Genomic DNA, 19,668 nt, shown 5'->3' on the forward strand with positions numbered 1-19,668 from the left:
CATATTATAATAACACAAACATAGTCAAATTTATTATATTTTTGCATGTCATTAAATATACATTTTTAATTAGATAAAATGTTATTCTAATAATATATATTTAAAGAAAAACCCCTCAAAAGTAAGTTGGTAATTGAGTCCATCTCCCTTTGAGAAAGCTTTTGCAAATCTCTGCCCAGAATTTTCTATCAGCTTCTCTTTCCATTAACTGCAGCTTAGCCTCTTCACCAAATCCTCTCTGTAATTAAAAATAATAAATAATAATAATAATAATAATAATATATTAAATAAATAAATAAATAATGTGGTACCTCAATGGCATTATTGGAAATAAGACGATCAATGAGGTTATTTAGAATATCATTAGTGTATTCAGGATGGCCTTGTATTCCCAATATATTGTCACCAAATGTGAACATTTCAACATTTGTTTTTTCAGAATAACCAATTACTTTTGCTCCAATAGGAACCTCCCACACCTATTAATTGTCAAAAATATATATATTAAAATTAAAATTTTTGCAATAACTAAATATATATTTTATAAAAAAAAATATATATTGATAAATATACCTCATCTTGATGGCACTCAATAATTGAAAGATTTGGAGGAATAATTAATTCATCAATTGATGAGTAGAACTCATTTGTTAGGCTCACTTCCCTAACTCCAATATCCCATCCACTACTTGATTTTCCCACTTTACCCCCCAAAGCCCTACACAACACCTACAAATTTCAACAAAAAAAAAATAAATTAAATAATTGATCACGACGAATAAATATATATTATATCTGATGAAATACATCGAGTATGATATGGATATACCTGGTGACCGAAGCAAATACCGAGGACTTTCTTTTGCATGGCGAACAAAGATTGGAGGAGAAAGCAAAGATCAAGAATCCAATCGTCGTTACCGTAAGCATCATTAGGGCTACCGCTAATCAAGAAACCCTCGTAATTGTGAAGTTCGTCGAGATTCGGAAATTGGCCTTCCACTACTCGAAAAAGATCCCACTTTTCGCCTTGCTCGCCAAACGCCTCCACGAACACATTCAAGTACCCACCGTAAACTTTCTTCACGTAATCCGAGTCGTTCGCCGCTAGTAGAAGTGCATATCTTTTCCCCTCTTCCCCCTTCATTGTAAAAAATATATGTAAATATTCTTCTTATTATTGCTTGAAAAGCTTTGGATTTTTTTTTTTTTAAGTTTGGTGAGGACTAAATTAATGTTTGTTTGTTTGCTGGGTATTGAGCCTTTCTTTTATAGGAGGGAAAAAGTTCCTAACTTGAGCATGAAAATATTGACGTGGTTATTTAATTAATTAGTTAAATAATTAATTAATTTAGAATAGTGGATTGTATTATGGGAAAGGATATATACAAGATCTTCTAATTATGGAATGAGGAATCATATATATAAGTCTTTCTTCTTTATGATTTATTGTATGGCTTAGCTAATGTGTTATATAGATCTTATTATTCAATATGCAAATGAATTTTCTTCGTATTATTATTAATTAATTATTCTTTTTGTTAATTAATTACTCTTTATTAGGCATAGATTCTGTCCCTTTATCTTTTCCAAAGTCTCTGGAAATAAATAAATAAATAAATGCAAGAATTTCACGTGGTTAACTAACTCTATTTCCCATGTGGGAATAAAGTTTATATACTATGCTGCATGCATCGGGTGAAATACACCGAGTGGATCTTTACCATTTATAAGCACGCAAACACAGACACCCCCATATTGGTGTGAAAACAGTAATAAGAAGTCAATTAATTGAGATTTCTCTTGATTTTTCCTTTACTAATGTCACTATTTAATTATATTTTTAGCCACACATTAAAATGGTATGTTGAAAACTGATGTGAACGACAATCACTCATTTTCGGGTTTTACTAGTGGAGATTACGCATGATATTTACTGTTTACTGGGAAATACTGAATGTCGTTTCAATTTTATTGGTATCGTTCGTAATATCGTTTATTATGTTCTCTGAATAATTGTTTTCTACGCTGAAAATGAGCATGCACGATGAGCCGACTTGAAACATAATTTTGACCATTTTTTATTCAGAATTTGGGAAAACTCAAATATCAAATTGGTAGTCCTTTGAGCTAAAATTACAACCACGACTACAAAAAAAAAAAGAAAGAGTTAACATTATAATACAATTTCAATGAGTTAATTTGGATATATTACTGGGATTTGGGCGTGAGAGAGTTATGCATGTTTGAACATTGCCCCAGTCACAATAAGTCGACTTCAAACTCGATTTTGGCTATATATCTTATAATACGGATCTTGAAAATTCAAAACATCAAAGTTATATTTGTCGTTTTACATTGTTACACATGTCAATATATATATATATATATATATATATATATATATATATATATATATATATATATATATATATATATATATATATATGGATGTACTTTGATGCGTTATACCTAGTGTATAGCATATAATAAATTGTGTTTAAAATAAAAAAATAAAAAAAAAATAATAAAACACCTTAACATATATGCTAGCACCTAGAGCATGTTTCAATTTTCTTAATAAAATCATAAGATCTTGATTTTAATTTCAAGACATGTTAAGGTCATGTGTACATGTTGACAAATAAATAATACTTTTAATCTTTATTAGATATGTGAACTTGAAATGAAAGTTACACCTATATATAGAGAATTGGTAATTTTTTGTGATGCAAATGGTCCAAAAAACTATTCTATTAGAACTTTTTGCAATGGAATATTTCACAAATTTGATACCCTCCCAATAAATTCTTGATTTGGGCAAAAACAGACCACATATTTTTTTTTTACAGAATCTGATATCTAACGCGAGAATTGAAAAAAAAAAAAAAGAATAAATTGCACTTAAACCCCTCTGATTTGAGCTTTGTGCACATGACCTCTTATACTTTCAGTATAAGCACATGAATCCTTAATATATTCTCATGGCAATTGATATGTCACTAATGCTATTTTGCCACAATTTTTTCTGTTAATACTCATGCATTAATGTTTTGTCACAAAGACAATACAGTTTGCACCGATTCCACATTTGGTCTCCATATTCATAAAAAATACATTTGATTCTTCATGTTTCAATAATTTCACATTTTTGACCATTTTCATCAATTTGCCGTTAGTTCCTCAATTAAGACAATCATGGGAACATGCTTGATTCCGTTAGTACTAACAAGGATTTGATGGAAATTGTTAGAGAATATTATATTATAGAATTCTCCTAATATTAGGATTCTAGTATGATTCGGTTACCTAGATTAGTTAGGATTTAGTTACCTAGTCAAACTCTATTACCTTACAATATTTCTCTATATATATTCCATGTAATCAACCCATAACACAATGGGGGTTTCTATTCTACGTATTATTATTTCTCTTCTTCTCCTATTCTATTCTTCCTATATGGTATCAGAGCTCCAGGTTTAGGTTTTTTAACCTAGCCGCCTTCCTTCTCCATGGCGGTGATAACCTAGCCGCCTTTCTTCTCCATGGCGGTGACCACCCAATCTTCTCCCTCCCCCGGTGGTGGTACTCTAATATTTTTTCTTTACGTTTTTCTTTTTCTATCTTCTTCTTCTTCTCCTTCTCCATGGCCGTCGCCTCTTCTCCTCTCCATGGCCGGCAAACACCACCCAATCTTCTTCCTCCCCGGTGGTGCATCTTCTCCATCTCTTTCTTTTTCTTCTTCTTCTTCTTCTCCATGGCCTAAAACCTAGCCGCTGCCTCTCTTCTTCTCCATGGCCGGCGACCCCTCTCTCATCTCTTCTCTCTATCTCGATTAAAAAAAAAAAAAAAAAAAAAGTTGCTTATTTTCTCTCACCCGTTTATTATTATTATTTTTTTTTTTTCTTTTATCAATTGGGCAGATATTTCCATAGAGGAATTCTCTAGCGTTGTGTTTCGCGATTTGTGTCCAGTCTTCACTTTTGAAGTTTATTCGTTCCGACTGCGGGAGCGTGTTAGCAAGGGATTGTCCAGTCGAGTTTATTCGTTCCGACTGCGGGAGCGTGTTAGCAAGTGATTGTCCAGTCTTCACGTTCGTCACGTTTCGACTGCGGGGGCGTGTTAGAGTATATTATTATATTAGATATTATAGGATATTAGGATTCTAGTATGATTCGGTTACCTAGATTAGTTAGGATTTAGTTACCTAGTGAAACTCTATTACCTTGGAATATTTCTCTATATATATTCCATGTAATCAACCCATAACATAATGGGGGTTTCTATTATATTACGTATTATTATTTATCTCTTTCTCCTATTCTATTCTTCCTATATAATATTTTTCTTTATTTTTTTTTCTTTTCTATCTATCTTTTTATGAACACCACCCGAATTTTCTCCCTCCCCCGGTGGTGCTTCTCTATCTTTTTCTATCTTATTCTTCTTCTTTTTCTATCTTCTTTTTCTTCTTCTTCTTCTCCATGGCCTAAAACCTAGCCGCTGCCTCTCTTCTTCTCCATGGCCGGCGACCCCTCTCTCATCTCTTCTCTCTATCTCGATTAAAAAAAAAAAAAAAAAAAAAAAAAGTTCTTATTTTTCTCTCTCCCGTTATTATTTTTATTATTATTTTTAAATATGGCAGATATTTCAACAGAGGAATTCTCTAGCGATGTGTTTCGCGGTTTCTGTCCAGTTTTCACGTTTGAAGTTTATTCGTTTTGAAGTTTATTCGTTCCGACTGCGGGAGCGTGTTAGCAAGTGATTGTCCAGTCTTCACGTTCGTCACGTTTCGACTGCGGGGGCGTGTTAGAGAATATTATATTATAGAATTCTCCTAATATTAGGATTCTAGTATGATTCGGTTACCTAGATTAGTTAGGATTTAGTTACCTAGTCAAACTCTATTACCTTGGAATATTTCTCTATATATATTCCATGTAATCAACCCATAACACAATGGGGGTTTCTATTCTACGTATTATTATTTCTCTTCTTCTCCTATTCTATTCTTCCTATAGAAATGACTAAAAATGATAGAATTTTAAAACACGAGAGACCAAATATGCTTTTTGTGAATAGTCAGATATGAAATTAGTGCAAACTTGAGGGATGAAAACTGTATTTCTCCCAAAAATTAATATTAAGGGGAGCATAATATATAAATGAGAACACATGCATGGCTTAAGGGGTATTGACAATTTATTGTGAGCCCTTTACATTAAATACCAAGTAAAATAGCATGAATGGCTTAAGGGGTAGTTTTGGTAATTAATATTTTTTACGAATAAAGTATATAGAAAGCACAACTCATTTATTTATGATAAGGATAGGGGATCAATAGATGGTTCCACGTAAAGGGAATCATTATTAGTTAGAGATGCAATACATTAATTACCAATTAAATCATTTATAAGTAGAAAAATAAATAAATAGATTACTACTTTTTGGTATCATATATTCGCTTTGGTTTGATCCTTGATGCAAATCAAGATTCTCATAGCATGGTGCATTAGTATATCATAAAGAGTGTAATTTTTTTAATATTTCATGTAAAATAAAAGGAATTTGAGAAATGTTGGGGGCGATGGCGTCCCTCTGGTCCTATATATGCTGGCTCCGCCGAAATATATACAGATTGTGATTGCATCCAAATTACGCGAACAAACTAACAAATACGCCGTTTGCGATAACCAAAAAAAAAATTCAATTTTTTTTGGTTGGTGGCAAGAAAAAGTAAAGTTAAATGTGTCATCTCCCTTTTGCACAATATAATATACTATGTAGTTCTATCATCTAAGATTTTCAAGGTATTGGATTCTTATTCAATCTTCTCTTAGAGAACTTATCATGTGACATATAGTTTTCCCATTTTCTTCAAAAGTAGTTACAATTTGTTAAATGGAGTTTTGCCCACCACCACAACTAACTAAGACAACATTGGACCTAACACAAAAAAATGGTTCTTTTTTGTTTGTTTCCTTATTGCTTGATGCATAATAGTTGGGTGAATTGCGTTTTGCACCCTCAAAACAACATGGACTACCGCTTTGAACCCTCAAATTTTGAAATTGGCAAATTACACCCTCAAATTGCATATATCATGGCAAAATGTACCCCACACCTCTCTCTTGTGACATTATAACCAAAAGATCAATATATCGCGATATTTTAGCATTTTAATATATTCTATCTTGGTTTTTGTTTTGTACTTTATATTTTATCACCGTGATGATTTATTTTTGTTAGTTTTCTGTATCAAAATCGAAGTTATATATGAACTTAATAATTTTCAAATCTCATGATATATTTATCTTTTAGTTAAAATTTCCCAAGAAACAATTGCATGGTTCATTTTACCATGAGATATGCAATTTGAGGGTGCACTTTGCCAATTTCGAACTTTAAGGGTGCAAAATGCCAATCCTTTGCATTTTCAGGGTGGAAAATAACAAACTTGTTTAAGACCCAGGATAGGTTTGATTTTGAAAAGCTTTAAATCACATCATCTTGATGACAATTTACAAATATTTAATTATTTAATTTTATATTATATATGTGAACAGTGAATACCCAATATAAAAGTTCGAGGGTGCAAGTTGCAACCCTAATCTTGATTTATGATCAATCATAATTAGAGGAAGTACCAAAAGGTGGAGTATATTCTTGTACTTATGAATGTAGACGCATTATACCGTTGCATCCATTTTTTAGTGGAATTTTGTTTGGGTTTATGGCATCAAAAAGTTCAACTTGCATGTATGTTGGATCACGTATTGCATACAATAAGGCTAAATTAGGTAAATTTCAATAATTTTTTGTAAAAAAAAAAAAAAGGTAAATTTCAATAATTAATTAAACAATTAATCTTAGAAGGTATTTGGCTATAAGGTGGTGTTTGCAAATGATTATTAAAAGCAGAAGTCAGTGATTGTGATTTAAGTTAGTTTTAAGTGCTTATTTCTAAAAGTTGGGGGTGTTTGCAAATATTTCGGAAAATGAACTAAAATTGAAAAAGCAGGGTTATGGGTGCTTTTAAAAAAATAGCTTAAAGCAGATTATTTTAAGAGAAGCAAAAGCAAAAGTTGATTTTGCAAACACCTAAAAACAGATTATGAGCAAAAAAAACCGCATAATCACTTTCAAAAAACATTTGCAAACACCACCTAAACTGTTAAATAGAACTTATAAGATGTTTAGAGTCTATAAGCTCGTGTTTGGTATTTTTTCTTAAAAAAAAAAGGTTAAATACAGTTTGCACCTTTTTACTATCATCACTGTCGCATATATCTCTCTGTACTATGAAATGTGACAAAACAACCCAGTCGTCCATCTATGTTACAAAAGTTGTCCCTTTCAATAGCTGTTGAAAAAATTTCTGACCAAAATACCCCTTTGATTGTGTATAAAATATGCGCATCATTCTTCACTCATTTGTACTCAATTTGTAAATAAATTACTCGGTTTAAAAATGTCTTCCGATAGTTCAAATTCTCAAAATCCATATTTTAGGTCCAAACACTACATGTCATATTTTTCTGGAACCATTTTTGTTTTTATGTACGTGTTCGATTTTTTTTGCCAACGTTACATTGAATTCTATCAAATAAGACTAAGGGTGAAAAGGTAACTACACTGCAAAAACTAACACTGTTAGAGTTGACTAGTAAGGTGAAGGACCGTTTTGTCGCATTTCATAGTACATGGGGTATATGTGACAGTGACGATAGTATAGGGGTGCAAACTGTATTTAACCCTAAAAAAAATCATAAAATTTTAAAAAATTGGCAAATAGGCCCATGAGAAAAATATTTCTTTAAAAAAGAGGGATCCTACTTTTTTGTCTTGCAAATATATCCACCTCATTCAAACTTATTTGCTATTAAGGAAAATTCTTTCATATATACCAAAATTACCCCCAACTCCTTGAAACTCTAATTCAACTCCAATCTCATCATTTACACCCAATTTAGCTCAATTTCACCAATTAACCAATTTTGACCGTTGGTCTCCGGCGTTGATTTTTTTTTTTTTTTCCTGAAAACTATTTTTCATTAATATTATTGTTTCAGACAAAAGGCATGGAGATGAGTTTATTTACGAATTTTTTTTTTGTCTGGACTTATGTGCATTTAAGTGCCTTGCCATGGGCCCATATGCATTTGCCCTTTAAAAAATTAGTTGCTCGAGAGCAAATAAGATTTTTTAAAAAGTACATTTACCACATCTTTTTTATTTAAGATCTTATAATGGGTAAAAAATAGTTTATAACAAGGGGCATGCTAAATCCCACACTAAAATTTACTAAATCCCACATATAAATTAAAAAAAAAATCTCTCTACTTATATTCTCTCTAATTTTTTTCTATGATGACTTTTTCCAAGTCACTCAAAATTCGTTAATCTTTCACGTGAATAATCATAAAAAGTGAGTTTAGGCTTATTTAATATTTTTCAATTTCATTATGCCTTTTTAATTATTTAAATTCATATCAATTCGAATTTCTTTCTCAAATTCGAACTTTATTTTAGTTTGAACACATGAAGATTTTTCTCAAATTCGAACTTGGAATGACATGGACGTTTTTAGTGTGTGATTTTATTAAAAAAAAAATAGGGAAAAAGAAGAAGGGTGGAGAATGAGAAGATGAGATTTTAGAGAGAGAAAAAATTTCAATTGTGTTGTGTGTATGATTTGGTAAAGTTGGTGTGGGATTTAGCATATCAGTTATAACAAATACTTTAAAAATTAACTAAAAAAATACATAACAACTTATCAACTCTTAAAACATCTTATCAGATGTTTAAAATAAGTTTAGCCAATCAAACACTTATTGAATGTTTGGTTAGTCCAACAACTTTTTGAGTTGTCCACAATTGTTGGGGAAAAAAAAAAGAATAGCTTTAATATTGGTAGTTGGGAGAATAGTTCTTAGATCTCTCATAATTCAACGATACAATTGGATTAAAATTATTTAATGATGTCTTGCCTAATTTCATTTTAGCTTCCTGGCAAGGTTAGAACTATAACATATTTTCTTAAAATTGCATATAAGGTTACCTATATAAACTTGTTGCTAGACATGCGATAAATACAACATGCAATACAAGGGTGGATGTGTAAGGTGAGAGGTGGTTGTAATTATCCAAACATGGTTTTCTTTCGTAATTTAACCCTACCTAAGAGAATGACCACAATTTATCCTATAATATATAAATTTAAATCCTCATAACTTAAAAAAAAGTCGACATTTGACATCACATTTATACGATACGTATCATGCCTACATGTTGGATTTAATTGTTCCATTTGTTTCGTTTTGAAAACATGATCCTCACCCTAATATTTTTAATGCACATATTTTGTTATGATCACATAAAATCACGATCCTCACCCTAATATTTTGTTTTTTGTTTTGTAATTATTACAATTATCTTAATTTTCTACCTGTTCGTTCGATCATGTTATCTAAACAACAATTTGCACTTTTGAACTAAATCCTCACTTAAAAGTAAGTATCACCTGCATTCCTAATTTTTTCATCTCGAACTTGTCCTTACATTAAATACATAACCCCTCCCCCGCCCGTCACTCGATTTCATGATCGTGGGAGGCGATGACTATGGTGATGGTAGTCGCGGTCATAGGGGGACGATTATGGCAGTAGCGGATGCGGCAGCTATGGCGATGCTCCGGAGACATTGGTGTTAGGTCAGATCAACGGTGGGAGGTGGCGGCTATGGCGATGGTCATCGGAGACGGTGGTGTGAGGTCATATAGACGGTGGGAGACGACTGCATCAACCTTGGGTTCTTTGATGACATTAGGTTTTGGTGGACTGCTAAGTTTTTATAGATAGGATTTGGTGGCGACTGGGAGGAGTTTTTGGCTGCTAGAATTTGACGGCGATTGGAAGTTGTTGACTACTAGGGTTCAGTATAATATAGTAAACTATAGTACATCATAATATACTACAATCCCTCTATTAATAAATGTACTAATAAAACTTTGATTTGAATGACATGCCACTTTTTACTCTCATAATCATTAAATAAATGATGAATATGTGAGGAAATACTTTTTTCAACATCTTTAAAATCAATTTTAATCATTTTAAAATTATAATTTCACGGAGGAAAAGAAATTGAATTTTAATTTAATTTAATTTAATTGTTTACTTTTCCTTCATTATTAGTGTAAACATTTGAATGTATAAATCATGTATAATATTAATTGCAGTAATAATATATATATATATATATATATATATATATATATATATATATATATATATATATATATATATATATATATATATATATATATATATATATATATATATATATATATATATATATATATATATGATCCTTCAGTAAGAAACGCGATCCGCTAACTTCCTTGACAGGGATGGAGATGACCTGCAAAAGAGGGAGCCGGACTGACACCGGAGTTAGTTCTCTGACGGTCAAGTCAGTAAGGGATCACGTATGATTTTTCGAAGGATTATATGTATTATGTATTTTATGAATGCGGTAAGAAAGAACCTGGCCCTTTGGGTGGCGTACACCTCCTCTTATAGTGTTCTTCTGGCTCGCTTCCCCAGGGTCACAGAGTTAGCCCTGCGACGGTCACGTTAGTAATGGATCACGTATGACTTTCTGAAGGATTATATGTGTTTTGTATTTTATGAATGTTGTCAAAATGAACCTGGCCCTTTGGGTGGGCGTACACCTCCTCTTATAGTGTTCTGCTGGCTTCCTCAGCGCCCGCGAATTCCGGCCGGAGAGGTCTGCGGCGTTCTTTATCCACTTTTACCCGAACGACCTGGATCATGATGATCTCCCTCGCAGCTATCCGTCTGGACATTACTGTGAATTCTATCCACATTTTCCCAGTCTTTGGGCCGCACCTGATCATTCGTGCATTAAATGCCATTGTCAGGGTATTTAATGCGCCGCTAGGGACGCCGTCAGTGCATTTATGACCTCCTTTTCGTACTTGCCTCGACCTTCTGAGCTCGCTTCGGGGTTCCCAAGGGTTGTTAATGTGCTCGGGCTGTTCTTTCTACCTGTGTCGTTTGTTCAAAGCGGGCGTAGGGGGTAGTTGGGCTTCTCTCTCGTGGGCCCTTTTCCTTGATTGGGCCACCTAGGTCATGCTCAAGCCCCTCTTAATGGGCCTCCCAATTTGAGTCTTGATATATATTCTCCAAAAAAGTTATGATCAATACATCTCACTTGGAAAAAAATTATAATTTGTTGCATGCATGATTCTAAATTTTATTTTTATTAATTATTAATGAAGACATACTAAAAGTTATTGAAAGAAAAATTCAGAAACATTTCAGTGAAATTAATTTTTATTTTATTTTATGATTAAATTGAGATTTTGAAGATTTTTGAAAAAAATATTATTACATATTCATCTTTATATATATAAGTGTTTCAAGTCAATTATGAAAATATAAAATGCCATGTCATTAGAGTCAAAGTTTTATTATTGGAGGGGCAAGTGTTACATTTGGTATTTTAAGGGGTAAGTGTTACAACTTCTATACTTTAAGGGTGCAAAATGTACTTAACCCTTAATTTTACAAATATTCCAAAAATAACTAAAATGAATATTACAGAAATCAAAAGTATTTGGTACTAAAATAGTATTTAAAGTAAACTAAAGGCCTTAACTGAAAAACAATTTATTTATCGAAAATAAATAAAAAATAAAAAAGTAAAATCAAATAAAATTGTTCAGAATTTAGGTTTTGAAGCTGCTCTGTGCTGCTCCAGACCGCCCCACACTCTCTCTCTCAATTTGTTCTTTCGGCGGCAAATCAAGGGTTCTAGAGAGAGAGAGAGAGAGAAGGTTGAATTGATTAGTTATGGCAGAACCCGAAGCCCCTCTACGTTATGTCGGAGTTGACCGAAGCTCCGCCGCCTTCCGCCTCATGAAACAAATGGTAATACTTTTTTCTGCTCGCCGATCATTCTTCGCTATGCTCCAATGTGCGCAATTACGCATTTCAAGTTAATTTGCAATATTTTTAGATTAATTTGTGCTCAAGCTCTGCCTTGCTAGACTGGGAATAGCAAATTAGGGTTCATTTTCGAATATTATGAAGAAAAAAAATTACGTGGATGTGAAAGAACTCATCTTTATGTGAAAATTGAATTATCGATTTATTTGGTTTTTAGGATTAATTGACTGTTTGTTCAGGGATGGGAAGAAGGAGAAGGGCTTGGTAAAGAAAAGCAAGGAATCAAAGGATATGTTCGGGTGAAGAACAAACAGGATACTTTAGGTTTGCCTTCTTATTTTCACATTTCATTTATTTTATTTGTTTTATTAACATCTTGGAGTTTTTTATAAATTTTGATTTAATAATGGAAGGGTGATTTTGATTGAAGTGATATTCGTCTTTGTTTGGTGCACATAAAGGTATAGGCACAGAGAAACCAAATGCGTGGGCTTTTGATACCACTCAGTTCGATAGTATACTCAAGAAATTGAAAGTGGTAAATTCCATCAATTTTCCTGTTTCGAGTAATATATTATGTGCACTTATTTTTCAATTTCTAATTTTTTTAATTGCATTTGCTTCGTTGTTTAATTTGGCAGCAAGCGGTTACAATCAACAATGATGAAGGTATGCTCACGCAAAAAAGGGAATTTGACTTGGTTTTAGGTCTATCAAATTGACTTATTAACGATTGGTTTTACTGCACGTAACAGTTGATGAAAAAGATGAAGAAAAAGTAGCCGAGAAAAGCAGCCCTTTGAAGGACAAAGAAGAAGCAGCTGTCAAGGTTACTCGACCACAAGGGAGGTTGGTATATACTTTTAGCGTCAAAAGCTCTCCTTTCACCTACCGTATACACAACGATTTTATTTAACAGTGTATGAATTGCAATATTATTTGTGAAGGTATCAAAAAAGAGAGAAGGGGAAGCGGGTTCATTCTTATTCTGCAAAGGATCTTGAAGGAATCCTTGTAAGCACAGCTTGTATTTATGTTGAAAGAAACTTAATGCTGCATCAATTTTTGTGTAATATATTTAATGGAATGCATATATCTTTAGTGAACGGGACATCTGCGTTGGTTAATTTTGATTAGCTTCGGTCGTTGCTCTTCTAGTTATCTTTAAACACTTAATGGGATGATTTTTCTCCAGGTAAACAAGGCGAAATCTCCCGAGGCTAATTATGGAGAGGACAAAAAGTCAATGGATATTAATCTTGCTGATATCGAAGAAGGTAACTTTTGATCCATATGGTTAAAATGAAAGTTTTAAAATCGATTACCTGTGGAGTTGGATTTGATATATAATTTATTATGTAATAGATCATGTGATAGGAGAAGTTCAAGATCTTCCACCAGGGTGGTGGGGACACAAATTAGGGTTTATTTCCGGAGGTTTGCTTGGTGCCGAGTCTCAGAGAAAGAAGTTGCTCTTGTCTGGGAATGATCAAAAAAATTCAAACGGCAGAACTATGTTCAATGAGGACGATCAAGAAAATCTCTACAAACTTGTTCAGGTATTTGTTCACTTTTTTTTATTTTGTTTTTGAATTGAATACTTTTGTATTATTACCGTAACTCTAGCATATACACATTCCAATATGGAGTCAACTCGTTGGAGACTTGGAGCACTCTTTTGGCAACCTAACAGAACCAATTACATAATTTGTCGTGCATTATTGGATTTGTGTATAGGGATTCAAGACCACTAACAGTCGTATCTCGATTTTAGTGTGAATATGAGATCAAAATAACTGGCAATGTTCTCTTAGCCATTAAGTATTCTATGAGTTCAGACTATTAAGTCCGTGGGAATGGTGTAAATAATCGAATTCTTAAATGGAATCTTTTATTTAATATATTCTCTCGTCAATTTTTCTGATCTCTATTTTCAGGACAAGGCGACATCTGGAAAACAAGGGCTTGGAATAAAGGACCTTCCGAAAAAAGTTGCAGGCTGCTTTTTCGAAGGAAAAAAGACAACTTTCGGTGATAGTGATGACGAGAATTCCTCCAACTCACCTTCGTCAATGAAAAGGAAACACGAAGAAAATATGGACATGGATAATAACGGTGCTGAACAGAAGCCAAAACTTAAGAAGTTGTGTCGGCAGCTTCTTCGGCAGGTAACTTTGTCTCGAGATTTACGTAACTAAATTTTGCTTTACAGTCTATTACCATTTTTTTTTATCCGAGTTTCTTTTATTACAGGTGCCTGGTGAGTCATTAAAGCTGAAGCATCTCAAAGAACTCGTCGATAAACACTCCCCTTCGATTTTTTCCAGCTTCTCTTCCGAAGAGGCAATTACTTGTTTAAAGGAAAAGGTTAGTACATCATGTTTCCGTAATTGTGGATTTTCGAGCAAATCTTTATACACATTGGTTTAACGTTTTTCGAGCTTTTCAAGTAATCTAGACCTCTGTTTTTTTTTTGCTGCAAGCTTGAGAGCAGTGACAGGTTTTCGGTCAAGGGAAAGAAAGTCTTGCTCTCGAAAAGAAGTTGATGAAAACAATTTTTTCAATTAATATATTTGCTGAGGAAGATAATCGTAATATGCTTCTTTCTTGGTTTTCACGGGAACATGAAAGAGTTAATAAGAGCGATAGGTATAGAGTTTTAGTAAAAGAAAGTTGAAAATGTGTGTTATTTTATTGAGGAGAGTACAATATGAGCTGAATATTTGTTATTATGGTCTGTAATAATTTTTGTAGTACTAGGTCTATTGTTTTTGAACGATTCTTTAACATACACATTTGTATTTGAATTTTTGATAATATTTGTTCTCGAAACTTTCAAATGAATTTGGTTTCAAAAGGGAGCGGTTGTGTTGCGCAAATATTTATAGGAGAAACGAAGCGCGTATGAACTTATGTGCGATGTAGGTATGGCAAAAGAAAAAAAAGGTCGAAAAAAATGCGTAAATAGGAATTAACAGTATTGCCCATAGGGGCTACATCAAGGTTTATAAGACAAAAAAAGGGGAGAATTGCGCTTTTTGTCCCTCATGTTTCGTCCGATTTTCGGTCCTCTTTGTTGCAGAGTTGATACGAGCCGATTTTCGGTCCTCTTTGTTGCAGAGTTGATACGACTCGCATTGAAAGGTCAATTTTAAACAAAATTTGATCCCCTCCGTCACCTGTCGGTTCACCTCTAACGGAAAACACTATTTGGGGGGTCAAAATTTAAATTTTAAATTGTTTTGGGCCTTGTTTTTATATATAAGGTTAAATGGTAAATTACAACCAGCACCTAGAGGTAAAGCCAATTTACAAAAATACCTCTCATTTTTTAGAAATTACATCCGACCCTTGTATTTTGTAAATTTCTTACTTCCACCCCATACAAAAGTGTGTTAACAGTAAGAAATTTACAAATTTCAAGAGGGTGTATGTAATTGTGGAAAAGTGAGGGAGGTTTTCGTAGTTAGACTTTACCTCAGGGGTGGTTGTAATTTATCGAAGATTAAAATTCAAAATGGAGGTAAATAGCTTTTTAAAACTTGTGGATCACATGGTCAAAAAAGTGGTGCTCACGTAGCTATTACACAACATGGTCTCATCATAGCGAAATTACACCATTTTTATCACTAATCACTTTTGTACTTTTTTTCCCCTAAATATGTTTGTTTAGTCAAATAAAATAGAGACAAAAATACGGCTGCTTTCACAAAATGTTGACTAATGTGAATTGGTTGGTGGTCCAATAAATACACACTTAATTCCTTAGTAGTAAAAGAAAGCAAATATGAAAGATATGGCTCTATCTTTTTATCCCAACTACAAGTTAAATCCATATAAATTAATGCAAATGACGATACCAAAATTTTATTAATTTACCGAAATATTAAATTATCAAACAATTAAATTCAATTGTAGTGTCCTTCTCAAAGTGATTGATTCGTACCAAATAATTTGATTGCAGGATTCACCATGCCGCTGCAAGTAAATTTAGTATGATTTTTCCATCAGTTGAGTTGTCTACTAGGGTTCTTGCCATATTATATTTTGCATTAGTTATTGAAAAAAAATATTGTTTTCTTTCCCTTATGTTTGCCATTAATTCACATTTGATTCTCCACCGTTAAAAAAAAACATATTTGGTCCCGTAAGTTACCACATTATTACGCTGTTAGTCCACTCCGTCAATTAAATGTTAGTGACTAACGAAATCGCGCACGTGCTGTTAGTCCACATTATTACGCTGTTAGTCCACTCCGTCAATTAAATGTTAGTGACTAACGAAATCGCGCACGTGCTCCCCATTTCATTCAATTAAGGCAAAAGAACCCTGGATCTAGAAGTGTGTTTTCTTCTTTAGAACAAGAGGGACTAAATCTATTTTAGTCGTTAATATGTGGGAGTAATAGTGCATTTTTTATTTTTTCCTTCTTTCCTAGCAAGATTTTGTTAACTACTACTAATAAGTAATAACACATTAAAGGGGGACCAAATTAAATGTGTCATAATGTGGGAATTCTGAGGGACCAAAATTATATTTCAGAAAATGAGGAAAAATATTTTAGCGGTAAACACGAGGGACTAAAAAAATATTTTTCCCATTGGTTATAGAGGCAAACTTATAATAGATAATATAAAGGAAAAAATACACTTTTCGTTCCGCAAGTTTATCCCGATTTCGCATTTGGTCGTCTTTGTTCACAAAAAAATAGTTTAGTCCCTCATGTTTCAATAATTGAACACTTTTGGTTCTTTTCGTCAATAACTATTAGTACGTCAGTTAAGACAATGATGGACACATGCTTGATTTTGGTAATACTAACGAGAAATTGCAGGAAATGATGAATAGTGTTAAAACAAATTAACATGAGGGATTAAATCTATTTTTTGGTGAACTAAACTTAAGAGATGATTAAAAAAAAAAAAAATCCCAATATTTTCTCTATGTTCTTCATTAAATTTCTCTCTTTATTTTACCAAAATACCCTTAATTTCATTTGATTTCAGTGTTTGCTTTGGGGTGTTAAGAGAATGACCACTTGAAAAAGATTTTGGAGGATGGTAGTTGAAATTGATAAATAAAGATGAGGGATTAAAGTATGAATAAATAAATTTGAAGACTATTAAAGAAATTTACAGGGTTTAAATTTACCAAAAAGCCCTCAAAATCCCTGGCAACTTTTACCAAAAAAGCCCTGAAAAAGCTTCCACGAAATCTTCACTCTTCAGAAAAAGAATTGTAAGAAAAATAAAAAATAAAAAATAAAATAAATAAAAGGAAATCTGACTGCTACCATAAAAGTGTAAAGATATTAGCAGTACTTTAGCTTTTTCAAAAGTTATACTATCACATAAGCTGCCCACTCACATAACTACCGTATATATATATATATATATATATATATATATATATATATATATAGTTCAACACCCCAAACACACACTAACACACGCCACAAAAACACACACAGTGCATATATTGTTGATAAATAGTGTACAAAGTTTGTTACATGATGAATGAACATATTTTTCTGAAGTACTAATAAATAACTTATTATGGGTTCATTCAGAAATTTCTTGCTGTTCAACGGTAATGAAGGTACTGCATATTACATTTATCATATATGTATATATAATTACACATAATTACACACAGTGTGCGGCTCTGACTGTGTGTGTTTCTTCCATGTCTGAATTAGTCTTTACACGCAATACACACACATTTTTTGGTTTGTTGCAAGGGTTTAATGGTTTGTAGTGTAGAAGAAGGAAAGTGGCAATTGCTTTTACTGGTTTATTGTACGCAATCATGTTTTTAATATATATATATATATATATATATATATATATATATATATATATATATATATATATATATATAAACTAATTTTTCATTACAGATATTCAAAGATGAAACATTGCTTTCTCAGAATTGTAAAATCAATATCATCACTGCAAAAACCCTGACAATATATATTTTCTTGATCATATATATATATATATATATATATATATATATATATATATATATATATAATAATACATATACACACACTGACACACACACATATATATATATCTTGATCCATCATTTTTATTTTTTTATTTTTATATATATAATTAAAGAATTGGTTTCATTCAAATTTCAAAGATGAAAAAAGTACAACTATAAATATGTATATTTTGATATATAAATAAAAATATATATTAGTTAAAAATAAATATGATATATATTTATTATAGTTTTGGTTTGAATAAATTTCAGGTATGGGTTTCCATGAGATATAATAATTACATCATAGGTTTTCTCGATCCATTGCTTGTCTTGGACTTTGTGTTTTGCCATTTTTGTGCTACAGGTTTACTCTCTCTCTCTCTCTCTACATCTCTCTCTCTCTCACACACACACACATAGACACACATAGAAGCTCATTAGTTAGTTACTTTAATTCTAATTAGCAGCACAATTAATAACTTCAACAAAAAACACTGTTATTGGGGATTGGGTTTTATAATTATTTAATTAAAAAAAGAAAAAAAAAAAAAAAACAAGAGAAAAAGCAAAAACCTAGGAATTGGTGCATGTCTGGTCAAGCAGAAAACTCAGATTAATTGTCTGAACTGGTGAACATGTGGTGAGAGGGAGGGAGGGATACATAGGGGATTTTTGCATTTCTCAAGGATAATTTCTGGAACATGTATGTATGTATTTATGTATGTATCACTGTATAATACATACATATATACTATACAGTACAGAGTAAAGAAAACAGTTTATAATTAATTTCAAACCCCACAATGGAAACATATGAGACAAAAAACCCCCTTGTTTTCATGCTTATTTACTTGTCCTCATTATGTTTACACACACACACTCACCCACCACCACTGTATGTATCTATCTATCTCTGTGTGTGTGTTTTTGCGTGTGTATATATATATATGTGTATGTATCTTCCCTTTTGTTAATTAACTCTCAGCAACAAGACAAAATTACTCATCAAACACAGCCTTAAAAAGCTTTTCTGAAGATGGGAGGTAATTAATTAATATGTACCAATTTTTTGTTTCATTTTAGGGTTTAGCTGCGGCGGCCGGAGGCGGCGGAAGAGGCCGGAGGTGGTGGAGCAAATGGCGGTTGTTCTTTCTGCTTCAGCTGGCTCTTTTCTGAGCTGGGCTGGTTCCAAGATCTTGTCTTTTCATTGGTTGTCCCTCTTCTGATGGTGGTTGGTGGCGGCGCTGGTGGCGGTGGTATTGGCTGGACGGCTCAATCGGTTGTGATTTGTGATTTAATTTTTGCTTGATTATTATTATTATATTTCTTGTAGCTAATTAATTAGTGTTTATAATGCCAATTAAGGGTTTGCATTTGTTGAATTTTCTTGGTTTCTTTAGCATTTGAGTACTATATATTGAGAGCAAAATGAGTTTATATATATGTAGATAATTAATTAATTATTAATTATTAATTATAATCTGTAGGATAATTAAATCTCTATTTGAGAATTAATACTTGAGATTATTATTAATACTGTTATATCTGCATCTTTGAGTTTTACAATATCTTTTTCTATTTATTTTTTTATTTTTTAATTAATTTTTTTTGACCTACTTTTAGTTTTTATGAGTATATAATAATGACGTGGTGATATTGCAATCTGTCGTCTATTATGTGTTAAATCATGACCAACTT

The 19,668-nt window shown here is 32.3% G+C and overlaps 2 protein-coding genes and 1 long non-coding RNA gene across 4 annotated transcripts; 2 read left to right on the top strand and 1 right to left on the bottom strand.

Annotated features, from left to right (window-relative positions):
- Window positions 1-10: 10 nt before the first annotated feature.
- Window positions 11-1,244, bottom strand: LOC105958351 (gamma-glutamyl peptidase 5). Its single transcript, XM_088824007.1, has 4 exons — window positions 830-1,244; window positions 574-729; window positions 312-479; window positions 11-238 (listed from the first exon to the last, which is right to left on the bottom strand). The coding sequence occupies exons 1-4, from the start codon at window positions 1,145-1,147 to the stop codon at window positions 116-118; spliced, it is 765 nt and encodes a 254-aa protein (XP_088680133.1). The 5' UTR covers window positions 1,148-1,244; the 3' UTR covers window positions 11-115.
- Window positions 1,245-11,718: 10,474 nt separating this feature from the next.
- On the top strand, window positions 11,719-14,832 carry LOC105958385 (G-patch domain-containing protein 1). Its single transcript, XM_012982399.2, has 11 exons — window positions 11,719-11,957; window positions 12,215-12,299; window positions 12,437-12,513; window positions 12,617-12,644; window positions 12,731-12,824; window positions 12,923-12,989; window positions 13,171-13,252; window positions 13,341-13,534; window positions 13,913-14,143; window positions 14,229-14,342; window positions 14,459-14,832. The coding sequence occupies exons 1-11, from the start codon at window positions 11,880-11,882 to the stop codon at window positions 14,519-14,521; spliced, it is 1,113 nt and encodes a 370-aa protein (XP_012837853.2). The 5' UTR covers window positions 11,719-11,879; the 3' UTR covers window positions 14,522-14,832.
- Window positions 14,833-17,406: 2,574 nt separating this feature from the next.
- Window positions 17,407-19,409, top strand: LOC105958369 (uncharacterized). Of its 2 annotated transcripts, XR_016034072.1 has the most exons (3): window positions 17,407-17,574; window positions 18,241-18,334; window positions 19,054-19,409. It is a non-coding gene; the product is annotated as an uncharacterized LOC105958369 (long non-coding RNA). The 2 variants fall into 2 exon arrangements; XR_001172859.2 differs by lacking the exon at window positions 18,241-18,334.
- Window positions 19,410-19,668: the final 259 nt, after the last annotated feature.

This window comes from Erythranthe guttata, chromosome 10 (genome assembly GCF_056151865.1).
Source record: "Erythranthe guttata isolate IM_541 chromosome 10, IM_541, whole genome shotgun sequence".
Lineage (NCBI taxonomy): Eukaryota > Viridiplantae > Streptophyta > Magnoliopsida > Lamiales > Phrymaceae > Erythranthe > Erythranthe guttata.

Coding starts and splice junctions, on each gene's coding strand:
- LOC105958351 (XM_088824007.1), bottom strand. CDS start 1,147: ATGAAGGGGGAAGAGGGGAAAAGATATGCACTTCTACTAGCGGCGAAC. Junction 480..573: donor TTGAGTGCCATCAAGATGAG/GTATATTTATCA, acceptor GACAATTAATAG/GTGTGGGAGGTTCCTATTGG. Junction 239..311: donor TTTCCAATAATGCCATTGAG/GTACCACATTAT, acceptor TTTTAATTACAG/AGAGGATTTGGTGAAGAGGC.
- LOC105958385 (XM_012982399.2), top strand. CDS start 11,880: ATGGCAGAACCCGAAGCCCCTCTACGTTATGTCGGAGTTGACCGAAGC. Junction 12,645..12,730: donor TACAATCAACAATGATGAAG/GTATGCTCACGC, acceptor TGCACGTAACAG/TTGATGAAAAAGATGAAGAA. Junction 12,990..13,170: donor AGGATCTTGAAGGAATCCTT/GTAAGCACAGCT, acceptor ATTTTTCTCCAG/GTAAACAAGGCGAAATCTCC.